This window comes from Pterocles gutturalis, unplaced genomic scaffold (assembly GCF_000699245.1).
Source record: "Pterocles gutturalis isolate BGI_N339 unplaced genomic scaffold, ASM69924v1 scaffold28591, whole genome shotgun sequence".
NCBI classification, from domain to species: Eukaryota; Metazoa; Chordata; class Aves; order Pterocliformes; family Pteroclidae; genus Pterocles; species Pterocles gutturalis.
The window spans coordinates 19,727-32,337 of NW_010101346.1; the positions used below are offsets into that span (position 1 = coordinate 19,727).

The window sequence follows — 12,611 nt, forward strand, 5'->3', positions numbered from 1 at the left end:
GTGTTTTTAGCACTTTGGTTGGTACTATCACCTGTAGACGCACTTTGATGTTGTCGCTTTGAAACTTTGCCGAGTGTAAACAATGTGTATTTAAAGAATTACAAAAAAAAGAAAAAAAAAAGGTGTGTAAAGAGCTATTTTATGATTCAGTGGCAAATAAAGACTCTTGAGATTGAGGTGGGGTTCTCACTCTCCTAGGGGCCACTTTGAACCCAGCTCCAGCACCAAACCAGTGAAACCAGTTGTCTGGGGCGCACTGGAAGCATCCCTCCTAACATTCTGTGTCAAGATGGTGCCGGAGAGCTCAGAGTGACATGGGATCAGTCCCCACTAGTCCTGCTTTTTTCTCTTTATTGTATTCATCTTTAACCACCACCACAAACACCGAGAGGGTTTTACACCAAAGCTGTAACCGTGCTCACTTGACAGCACCACCACTCACACTGCCAAACGCGCTTCAGCCGAGATGAACGGCCACGAGGGTCACGTTAAGGGGTGCGCTGGATACCTCTAAGGGGGCTTGTACTCGCTGTTGCACGGCCGTGCTTTATGAACAGGGCAGAGTAACACATTTTGTGGTGTAATGCACCATCAACTTGCCTAATTACATGAGATCTCCAAGGGCTGACAGCAGATACACACCACATTTCTTCCCCTGTCCTCCATCAACACTTTCAACCTACCAGCCCCAAGTCTCCCCCTACTCCCCAAGAGAATTTTCCTGCCAGAGATGCCCCAAGCCCCAGGATCCAGCCCTGAAGCACCACCAGCCCCACGGGGCTGGAGATACCCAACGCAGCTGCTGTGTTGAACCACCTTCCGGGAAGCAAAAAGGATCTTGACGGTCCCTTCCGACCCAAACCATTTCTGTGACAAGGCGAGATATAAAAGGCCCATTAAATAGAAACCAGTAGAATGTCACTGAGTAATATCAGAGCTCCAGGAGACATAAAAAGCACAGAGGTGATTGGTCTTGGAAGCACAGGGAACTGGGGTGTGCCGGGAGTCAGAGCTGCTTCCCATAAATGGGACAAAAACCAGTCTGAAAGTTGAACCTTTTAAACTAACCATGAGCTACCACCCTGCGGACCGAAGCGAGCAGCAGAGAACAGAGAAACGCCCTGGTGTGCCACTGAAACACGGTCACCTTTTTATTGTGTTTGAGCCTGGGTTCAAAATCCCCACTGGAGGAAAAAAAAAAATATAAATACAAACAAACCCCACTCGCTTGCTGCACGACCTGCCAGCATTGAGAGGGCTCCGCTCAGCGCGGCTTCCAAGCAGAAAGCCAAGGCGAGCCTAAGGGGATCAGTGCTGTGGAGGAAATGTTGGGGCAGGGCATCTCGCAGGAGGCTGCCACTGCCGAGGCCAAGATTTGACTCTAATTAAACAAGGCCAGTGGTTGCCTGTAAGCCCTCGAAATGACCATCTGGTAAACAGCCCGTTAATTAAGCTAGAAATCAATTATTTCTCACTTTGCACGTTGGAGGAGAGCACCAGCCCCCATCCCGCTACCGATGGGGAGTGGGATCTCAGTGGTTGTGGGGTCTGCTTCGGCCCCGGCCCCGGCCACCGGGCGCAGCGTCCACGGTGGAACGCGGGTTCTTGATGGTTTCGTCCACAGAGACGATGAGGCAGGCTGCCTCAGAAGCTGCCGTCAGCGCGTTGATGCGCACGATGGCTGGCTCCCACACGCAGGCCTCGAAGTTATCGGCGATGTCCTCGTTGTTCACATCCACGCCGTACCACATACCTCCCTGTGGGAGAGAAGATGGGGAAGAGGGTCTTGTTAGAGGGTTGGGCAGGACCTCAGGGCCAGCGCACTGGCAAGGGAGAGGCAGAGACTGGACCCTGCTCTATAAAGGAAGAATATTTGAAAGAAGAACAAAAAAAAAAAAAAAAAACCAAAACAAAAAAGACATAGTCCACTTGACAAGGAAGCTGTAGAAGCCTTACAGGGCTGATTTCCACTCCACTGCTGTCTCACTCCCCCACCCACAGCTCCAGTTTTTGCAGCCCAAGATACAGGCACATATTTTGGGGTGTTCCTCCCAACCCCAACACCAGCAGCAGGATGGAACGTGGCAGAAGCAACCCCCCAACCCTGCTGCCAAGGGAAGCAAAGGGGCAACCTCCGTCTGAATGAGGACTGTGCACGCACATGCTCCACACGATCTGAAATGATCACAAGTAATCACGATGTCTGCAGCTCCCCTGGAAAACACACGGCTCGGCCAACTTCTACAGTCTGATTACTTTAATGTTTAATATAGAAGCCTCCCTCCTGACAAATTATGCATTTTTAAAAAGCAAATCAAAACTCCCAGCTCTAGAAGTCACCCAACAGCTGTGATCAAAGGGAAAACACATCATTTCCTTTTATAGCAACCTGCATCAAGCCCACACTTGATCTGAAAACAAAACACGGCGTTTAATCAAAGAGGACACAAGCCTACCACGGGCTTAGCTGAATTACAGTGGATCCATCAGGCTCAAAAAAAGACACAAAAAAAAAAAAAGACATAAATCACACACACTGCTTGTTTTCCCTAACGGTTCTCAGTTCCAAGGTGGGCACCCACCTGCGCGTGCTTGGCTCGGAGCTTGTTCAGGATGTTGGTGGCATCAAAGCCAGCGTTGTCACAGAGCTGGCGGGGAATGATCTCGAGGGCTTTAGCGTAAGCGCCTATCAGCAGCTGCTGCTTGCCTGGAATGGTCCTGGAATAGTCCCGCAGGTATTTGGAAAGCTCCATCTCTATCGCACCACCACCAGCAACAACTGAGTCATTCTGAAAAGAAGAGGGAAAACTCACACACATTCCAGGAACGGGGAGAACAGGAAAACCTCCTTTCCTGCAAGCCTTGCACACCAGGGTGATGCACACACGCCACGCTCAGAGGAATCTATAGCCCAGGCTGCTGCCATCCCTGGGAGCTTCAGAAACATGCCAAGAACCCCAACTGGCAGCTACCAGCAGCTCTTCCCAGCTATGTGGAGGATAAAGGGGTGGTTTGGGCGTGCTGGACCAGGGGAGGGACGGCGGACCACAGCCCCCCTCATGCTGGGCAAGCTTCCCCTTACTCTTACAATGCATTCAAAATTAAATATATTTGCAGCAGCACTTGGCTGCCAAGTTCTGTTATTTTTTTTTTTTTTCACTCTCTATTTGTTTCAGTAGAGAGCTCAGGATGTTCCTTCTAAAAGCAAAACAGTTCCAAAAAATCTTGCCATGCTTCTTCCCATCCTCTCAGGGCACTTCAGCCTCAAAGCTGTTTTAAACCAGAAGCCACCACATGAACACGTTATTATGCATAACCCAGAAACGCCCGCAGTTAGGCAGCATCCATCACACAGGACCAGCAACTCGCATCCACACATGTCTCAGATTTCTCCCTCGGTGCTCCCAGCCCACCTTCACAGCCAGGGGACAGTCACCTCCTCAGATTAGCCACCAAGGGAGGGAACAAGTGGCTTTAATGGGTGCTGACATGCAAAAGAAATTAAAATCTACTGAAGAACTACCCCACACACCCAAAATCTTGTGTTCCCTTCAGGATGAAGGTGTTTTACAGAACACAGCGCAACCCAGCAAGCGTTAAGTTCTGATTGTACTAAAAAAAAAGGCAAAAAAGCAGGCATGCCTGAAAAGCAGCTGGCAACGCTGCTGAGACAACGCAGCCTTGGCCAAGGAACAGCACTTGAGTTAATCAATCAGCTGCTGCCCGTCTGCATGCTCCACTCTGCCAGCTGAGTGCTCCCAGTCTCCCCACAGAGACCTCAGCCAAGTGCTGGTGTGTGAAAAGGTTTCTAGAAGGAGTTACAGCTGTGCCAGGTCCAGTCAGCAGCCCAATCCCAGTCCAGCAGGGAGGTATCTCCACTGGTTCTTACCTTGATGGCTCTCCTGACTATCATGATGGCATCGTGCAGGGACCGTTCCGTCTCTTCCATGAACTGCTCTGCACCCCCTCGCAGGATTATCGTGCACGTCTTTGCCTTTGGACAGCCTGTGAAGAAGTTATACCTGTCGATGGCACAAAGCAAGAAGGGTTAAGGTGAGAAAAAAACCAGTGCTGCTGGTGAGCAGGCTTTGCAGTGATACAACAGTACAGGAACAGAGAAGTTCTTTCCGAGCCAGATGAACGACTGAAGCCATTTCAGCCAACACAGTGCCCACATCGGATCTTGAGCTAGGAAGGAGCAGAGCCAGGCAATATACAAGTGAAATTCAAGCTGACCCAGGAAAATCCACTCTCTTCCTGTTGCTCGGGCTTTGTGCTACACCAGCGCTCTCATTTTCACTTGCCAGGAACACGGCAGATGTTAGCAGACAGCCCCAGCGAGGATTTCTCCTCTAGCAACTGCAGAGCCCCATTATGTCGTACGCAGCTTCCTTTGCACTGACACTAAAGCATCACCACGGGGTATCAGACAAGTGTCACTATCAACCCCAAAAGGTGTCGCTTTTAAATTCTGAATGAAAGAATACCACCATGCCTTCTACATGGCGCTGGGGAACAAATATATATTACTAAAAGCATATAAAAGAAGTAAAAATTAGATTAAAGCCCTCAGATTCACAAAAAGCAGCAATGATGCAATCTTGTTTTCACACCATCACCTCCAGAGATGCTCAAACCTGCCAACACTCAGGCCCTCACTTCTCAAACTAATATTAGAGTGCTTACACAGGACTCCAGGTTCACAGCTCGTGTACTTACCTCTCTCCTCCAATCTGAGTCTCCTCAAAGAGTTCGCATCGGCCCAGAACATCATCCGACAGGGCACTGACACTAGTCTGAATGGAACCGCCGCAAGCCTGCACGGAAAGGAGATAAAGCGCAGCATTACCAACCCTGACAAACAGGACAAATTTGCCCAGCAGGCTCCCGCTCTTCAGAGACAGTCCGGCCTTTTAGCTGATGCCAAACCACCCTGCAGGCCAGATTGAGGAAAAACAGCCTTCTACTTTCCTCCCATCTCATGCATCTAGGCAGGCAACCAACATCAGAAATTATCCTCGACAGCAAAATAAGATGATGGTGCTTCTAAGTGCTGACTAACTGGCTCTAGAGTCCAGCAGCAGCTACACAAAGAAAGCTTTGGGAGGGAAAAAAAAAACCCCACTCACCATGGAACAGGCAAGAACTAGGGAAAATAAACCTCTACCGATGCAACTAGTGAGCCATTGTTCATTCCATCAAGGAACAGCTTTGTCAGTATACAGCAACCGTACATAATAATCATATTGGCAAAAAAACTGATGCTATTTTAATTTGACATCTGTAAGGAACAGTGCGCTCAGTCACTGATTGCTTCCCTGTTTTGGGAATGACCAGCCTGGCACTGTTAAAACTAAATTTTAAAAAAATCTTTATTCTGAAAGAAGGCAGCTCACCATCATAGTTCGCTTAAGATCTTCTTCCGGGACACGGCCAGCACAAAACATGTCTCTGTCTGCGAAATACTGAGTCGCCACATCACCGATGGGAAGTTTGGACAGGACAACTTTGGCTCCCGACTTGTGGATTTTGTCTAGCTTGTCATATAAAATGTTCCACTCGGCATCCACAATGGCCTGGTAATCCTAGCAGGGACGAGAGAAAGGGACAAGCACCCATGTTACAAAGGGTTGCAAACGCCATCCCTCAGCGCCTGCAAAGGGAGAGTTCTTGTAAAATAAAAGCAGCAGCGACGCTCTGCACAGCCCTGGCAGACAACTGCTTTCCAAGACTCACAGGTGATTTTCGGTCACTCCATTTTATGCCAAAGAGCTGCATCTGTTTAAATGCTTCCAGCAGCAGAACAGAGTCGATAAAGGGGCTGCATGAACTGACGGAGAGGCAGCAACAGCTCAAGAGAGAGCAAAAGGAGGAAGGAGGGATGATACCAATGTCTGAGAGGTGTTTACAGAATTGTGCATGGATGTTGGGGTGGAGAGACTTACAGTTATCTAGCACAGAGGAAAAACTCAGATCCCAAGAAGCCTCACCAGCCTGGTGTGCTCTTGCTGTCAGTGAAATACAGCCGCAGGCAGCTGGAAAAGCTTACAAAAGCACACAGCAACCCCCCCGTCAGCAGCCGACTACAACAGAAAAGTCCATTGTGTTCACCACGGCAGAGGGGGGAACTTGAAGGAAATAATTACTAAGACCACAGCAGGGGCAAGACCCCAAAAGCAAAGTACCCGGAGATCTTTAGAAACCACAGTTATGCAGGAATCAAATGCCTGTGACACTGCGGAACTTTCCAAGAAAGCGTCAGAGAACCACCACCACGTTTCATAAAGCTATTTTCGCAAGATGGAAAGAGAAACACCATCCGAAGGGCAACCTTGTTTCAATATGTAGAGGCTCTGCGAGCATTTAAAGCACAGCTTAATGAGCTTTCCCTGGAGGGCCACTTGTTAGGCGTAAAGAAGTCACCACACAGCTGACGATTTATCACAGCATAGCTGAGGCAGGATGACTGAGCAGAAACATGCCCTAAAGGTGCTGTAATTCAACGTCTGCCACACCCTTCTCCCAAACAAGGCAGCATAACTCACCAGCTATTTTTGGGAGGGAAGGATGTGCAGACAGCAATCCCATTTATCCCACTGGCTCCCAACCAACCACCACATCTTGCAGGCATGAGGAAGTGGGATGGGCTCCCCTTTTGGCTCTTACCTCCACTGTGTTTACTCGGACTTCAGCATTGTCCTTCTCAGCTTTGAGCTCCAGCTCTATGTTCAGCAAGGCGATCTTGGGAGACTGGTACTTCTTGGGCTGCATTTCAAACCCAGCGTAAGAGAATGTCTTCTTAAAGGCAACTCCGGCCACCAGCTGAGAGTCCTTGAAGACAGGGATTTGTGTTAGGCTCAGCTTCCCAAGGTTTTCTCGACAGGGTTAATAACTCCCACAGGAGACTCCCTGCTTTCAGAGTCCTCATTTCCAGAGCGCTCACCAACAGCCATCTCCTTTGATTAACCCACTTTTAAAGAAAAAAGCAGCAAATATCATCTTCTCTCTGTTCACAAATCCGGCTTCTATCACTTCCTTTCCAACCCTCAAAACACCACAGCAAAAGATGCTCTACACAATCTGAAGATCAAGGCACGGAGCAATCTGTTCTCTCTCTGATGTCTTTCCCATTTCTGCCCTTTGAAGATGGATACTTCTCATCCACAGCCCCACACTTAGGGTTTGTTTTTCTTTTTTTTTTTTTCTCTTTTTTTTTTCTCTTTTTTTTTTTTACCCTGGTTTGTTTTTTGAAGCTCCACCACCACCTCTGCAGTTTTGCAGCAGGACCGCCCTGCCCAACACTGCCCTCTGAAGTCAGCTTCTTGACTTTATGGCTGGGAGAGAAACCAGCATCTAAATCTCCTACTCCACGAGTATCTAACCACCCACAGCAGACTTGGCTCTGCACAGTCACTGAAGCCCAGAGGACCCCTGTCCCTTTCAGACTTTCTCTGCTCTAGCTGATGAGATAACCCAGGATCTCTCACAAGCCAACCCTGAAAAGCAGCGTGATAAATTATTTACTCCATGCTCCTACAGGTCTCCAAGGAGCCTGACAGCAGAATTCAAGGGCCAAACAATACGGAATAGGGAGAGCTGCTTTTATCCAGAATGGGAGACACCAGCCTCCCCAGGGGACCAATTTCTGCAAGCCTCAAAATACCATCAGGCCAGACACCACAAAAACAGATGCTGAAACATTCCTAATTCACTAAATTAGTTGTCTGGGCAAGATAATAGCGTAATTATAATGTCTCTTTTCAATGAAAATGCTCATGCAGAGCGTTTACAGACAGTAACAGCCACAGAATAATAATTTACAGAGACTGTGGCGGGTTTCACTTTCCAACAGAAGGCTCTCAAGTGAGAGGCCAAAAGTACAAGGACACAGGCAGGAGAGAGCATGGACACAGCAGCCCAAGAACAGCTCCCTTGTGCAGTCCCGTGCACAACAGGTATTCCCGCAGTGTGGTATAACCCATCTGCCCTGACCCACCACTACATTAGCTCCTTCATGTCTTCTTTGCATTTTTCCTAACCTGGTGCTGCTGCATACAAACAGGACTGTATGGCTTTTGGTTCAGAAATAACAAAGACTTCATTCTTTGCAGAGATATAAATGGAATTTGTACCAGTAACAATATTGTCTGCAGAGGGCAGTGAGATAAGTGTATTTGGCTTAAAAAAAACCAGACTCTTCACCTACAGAAAAGAAATCCAGCCCTACTCACTAAGCTTCTTCCTCACATCAACAGCTTTGTTCCACTTTGGTAAATTCCTGAACAGCCAGGCTGCATTTCTGCTCGACTCAACCCATCAAAGGAGCTGTGATCATTATCACAGAATCACAGAATGGTTTGGGTTGGAAGGGACCTTCAAGATCATTGAGTTCCACCCCCTGCCATGGGCAGGGACACCTCCCACTAGCCCAGGCTGCTCAAAGCCTCATCCAGCCAGGCCTCCTACCCTTCAGGATATCAGTTATCTCCTATCCTTTCAGGACAGGCTCCGACAAAACTTACTTCCAAAGCACCTCCTTGCACCTTCTTTATTCCAATCATTTTGAGCTGTAACAAGTCATCTAACATCATGACAGCATCTACAACCATCTTAGAGAAAAACTCTTTGCTCTGGGAGATCAGCTTAGAGCTCAGGGCTGTGGCTGCACACTTCTCCAGCAGGCTTCTCTGCTCACTGCAAGAAAGAAAGAAAAAACACGATCTTGTTCACTTGCTGATTCTTTTCACAAGCTCACACAACACGATGTATCCACTCTGACAGAAGCAAACATCAGCTCCCTTTTATCGACAGGGGAAGCGAGGCACACACATCAAAGCCCAGACTGGCAAAGTCTGAGCCTCCCTTTTAGGATCAGATGAGCACTGACCAGGTTGGCTGGCTTTTAAGACACCACAGGCCTGAGCCAAACAGCAAGGCTCAGCATCCCCTCCTCCATCCAAAGGCAGTAAGGAGTTTTTAATCCATCTAAAGGTGGCACATCATTCTAAAATGTTCACTCAGGCAATGTGTGCTGTACCAAAGTGGATGATCCAAGGGACACCAGGGAAACACAGAGCCAGCTCCCAGGCTCTATCACCCAAGTTACTGCTGACCACGAGAACAGCTGTATTTCGGATCACAGGCAGCAGAAAGGATACAACTCATTGTGGTTTATTTAAGATGGTTACACAGTTCAACCTGAACTTTTACTGCAGGTATTGGTAACATCAAGATCTCAAAATGCAGGGAGAAAAAAATCTGGTATTCTCACTGCAGTTGAGGGGATCGTTTCCGTACTGCTATTATCTCTCTAACTTCAGGTATTCAAGAGCTAAAAAGTGATCTGATTTTCAGAGAAGCACTGAGCGTTTAACACTGCCAGTGATTACGGTAAAAGCTGCAAGCCTCCACAACTGGAAAAAAAAGAAATCAGGCCACTTATTTTGGTACCTAGCTTCCTCGATGTGAGCTGGAGGACACCAGCCTACATAGTCCACTGCAGCCCAAGCATGAGCACGGCATCTCCCCCGGCAGAAGCTCAAGAATAACCCCACTGCAGGGCTGCAGCTGTTTGGCCCGACCTCAAGACCTCAGCCAGAGCCCCAGCAAGTCAGAAACCCCCCCATACCAGCTAACTGAAGCCCAGCTACACAACCAGGTCATCTGTAAGAGAAACTTACTCTTTATCTTCCTTCTTCACTGTAACAGCAATGTCTTTGATCTTGTTTACAGCCTGTCAAAACACAAGCCAACAGCTGGATTAATGATTCATGCTTGCAAGCTGATCACATCTCCAGCTTTTCTCTTTGTATTATAAGTTACTTTTTATTCCCCACTTCAGCATCACTGTAGTTTCAAGCATTAAAGCTTTTCCACCCCTTTCAGCATGGTAATTCTAAAAAACACACCAACATTAAGTTTAAGAGGACTGGGAAGAGGTTCAGAGCTGCTCCACTGCTTTCAGCAGACATCTGGGGAACCAAAGGGCTACTGAGGGAGTTAACCCCCAGAGAGGGTTCAGATTAAAGGGACTGATGTGTTTCACAAGACATAAGGTTTACCAAGGAGTAGCAGATATCAGGAAAATGGGAAATTAATCTTCCCACTTATTCTTCCTTGGAACGAAAACAAAGGAAGCAAGAGCGCTCAAGAGGTACTAGCTGGTAACAACAGCTCACTGACACCAGAAAAGGCAGCTGAGGTTTGCAGTAAGAGATCGCTACCATCACTCCCCACACCCATTCATTACTGATTTTTGCCTGGAAGTGTGTTATTTTTCCTCTTCTGGCACAGAACTCCTCTCCCCAGACGCTCTGGTGGAGCCCAATCCACCCCCCAGCTCTGAGCCCTCCCTCAGCTATGAGTGGCGCTGCCTTACCAGCTGCGTCGCTGTGCGGAAGGCGCGGATGATGATTTGAGGATGGAGGCCTTCCTCCACGTAGGGCTTCACTTGTTTCAGGAACTCAGCAGCGAGCAGAGTTACCGATGTGGTACCATCACCAACCTGCACGGAGAGGAAACGCTCTGTGTCATCCACAAACCGCAGAGCTGCTGTTGCAGCAGCTTCAAAACCACACAAGGACTTCCAGAAGAAATCAGATTTCATTATTTTCTCTGCTCACAGATTTGTGGTTGGATTCTCTAGAGATTAAAAAGGGCTGGGCTCAGACTACATCCCGTTTGAGGGTGAAGTCTCATTTCCCAGTCACCTATGTTCCTGAAATGTTAACTTCGTATCGTTGACATTTCCAAACCCCACAATAGATCTGGCTGGAACAGCGGAAGAGATTTAAAAGTTATCACAAACAAGAAGGTATCAATCAAAAAAAACAGAATAAATGCTCACATTCCATGAGCAATTTCTGCCCGTTAACACAAAGTCCAGACAACCACCGACAGGAGCAAGCCTGCTGCTGCATTTTATGCTTCTGAACGCAGACAGGGTACCCTCCTACCTCTGCATCTTGAGATTTGGCAATGTCCACCAACGTCTTCGCAGCCGGATGGACAACATCGAGGAGCTTCAGGATGGTGGCACCATCGTTGGAGATAGTGGCTTTGCCTAGGATTGAAGCAGAAAGGGAAGTCAAACTCAACTGCTGCGAGTAAAGCCCTTGTCACTGGGAAAGGGCACTCAACATGAAAGGGAGCTTTTCAGACCTCAGAGAGACGTTAATAAAATAATAATTTCAGACCAGGCAACCTCATTGTGCTTCACCATTTCACCTTGCAGGTTAAATATGACCCCAACCCGTTATCACGCTACAGTGTTCCCCAGGCAAGCCCTGGTCCTGCATCACTGTGAATTTTGTCAGGTCTAAACAACCACAGGCCCTCTTTACAAATTTCAACTTGAAAGTAATTTTTCTTCAGCCACAGGACCGTTTTTTTCTCCTTTGCGATCTGAAATGTGATCATCATGATATTTTAATACACTTCTACATCCAGATACACAACTATAGATTGGCTGAAAAGGAAAGAGAAGGGGTCACACCCGTGGAGAGGGGGAGCCCAGCGCAGCAGTTTCACAGTGGGTATCTCAGCAGGTGCCGCCATTCCTTATTAACAGCATCTTTAGAGTCTATTTTCAGAGCAGCTTGAGTGAATTTAGTCTGAGTGCAGCACAACTCTTCACACCAATTAACCAGGGCTTTAAATTCATTTCCCTCTTACTTCTCAATATCTCCCCACACAGCTAAAACCAGACATGCTAGTCCAACACTCACATGAAGGGACTAGAAATCAATTGTATTAGTTCTTAGGTAAATTTAAATCCAATTATCCTTGTCAATAAAACTTATTACAGTTCCTATTTGTAAAAACTATTTAAATACTAAGACCTTCCACCCCACACTTCAGTACCAGCAAATAATACATTTGTTTGGTGACTTCATACAAACCTTTCCAGAGGGGGGGCCAAGTCTCAGGCCTAAATCACACAGGGGAAAAAAAAAAAAAATCAACCCCGTAACATCCACTGACCTCACGCTCAGCCACAAATGCTGAGTAACTCCACACAAATTATGAGCCTCATTTAAAAAATAAATAGAGATGGTCAGGGATAGCTGAAGGCCAGGTTCAAGACACACCGTTTCTTCTTTTTGGCATGGACCTTCCCATATCTAGCTCCACTAACCCTGGATTTTCCCAACCTCACACCAAAGCTGCTTTAACACAGGCCAGCAGGCAGCAAACAGGGAGCTCCTCAGGCAGGCCTCACAATTATCTTCTCACCAGCAGAGCCCAGAGTCAAGGCATTAAACTGAACAATGAGACAGAAACTGAGCCTCTGTTGTGAGAGCTGAGATTAGTACCAGGTGAGGAAGCTGAAGTCTGCATATATGCAAGTGCTGGTTTTAATTGATGTGAAGATATTAATAAATCCACATGCTGCCAGCGTGCACTGCACTTGGAGATTATTTCCAAGTCACTTTTCTACGTGGCTGCGAGAAGCCACGGCCCAGCGCTTACCCTGGTCATCCACAATGAGCTTGTCCATGCCCCGAGGTCCCAGGGTAGTGCGCACGGCTTCTGCGATAACCTGGCAGGCATTGATGTTGCTGACTAGCTGGGGGATTCCCTGCGAGGTGTCCGTCCCCTCCTTCAGCAGG

General features: G+C 47.7%; 1 protein-coding gene across 1 annotated transcript in view; it reads right to left on the bottom strand.

Annotated features, from left to right (window-relative positions):
* Positions 1-1,149: 1,149 nt before the first annotated feature.
* Positions 1,150-12,611, bottom strand: part of CCT7 (chaperonin containing TCP1, subunit 7 (eta)) — a 12,486-nt gene continuing 1,024 nt past the window's right edge. Inside the window, exons 2-12 of the mRNA XM_010083182.1 lie at positions 12,472-12,611; positions 10,956-11,062; positions 10,379-10,504; positions 9,681-9,733; positions 8,523-8,694; positions 6,667-6,831; positions 5,397-5,585; positions 4,720-4,817; positions 3,890-4,022; positions 2,583-2,789; positions 1,150-1,757 (exon numbers count right to left, since the gene is read on the bottom strand). Of these exons, the coding sequence (XP_010081484.1) occupies positions 1,533-1,757; positions 2,583-2,789; positions 3,890-4,022; positions 4,720-4,817; positions 5,397-5,585; positions 6,667-6,831; positions 8,523-8,694; positions 9,681-9,733; positions 10,379-10,504; positions 10,956-11,062; positions 12,472-12,499 (1,503 nt within the window). The 5' untranslated portion in view covers positions 12,500-12,611 and the 3' untranslated portion in view covers positions 1,150-1,532. The remainder of the gene's footprint in view (positions 1,758-2,582; positions 2,790-3,889; positions 4,023-4,719; positions 4,818-5,396; positions 5,586-6,666; positions 6,832-8,522; positions 8,695-9,680; positions 9,734-10,378; positions 10,505-10,955; positions 11,063-12,471) is intronic.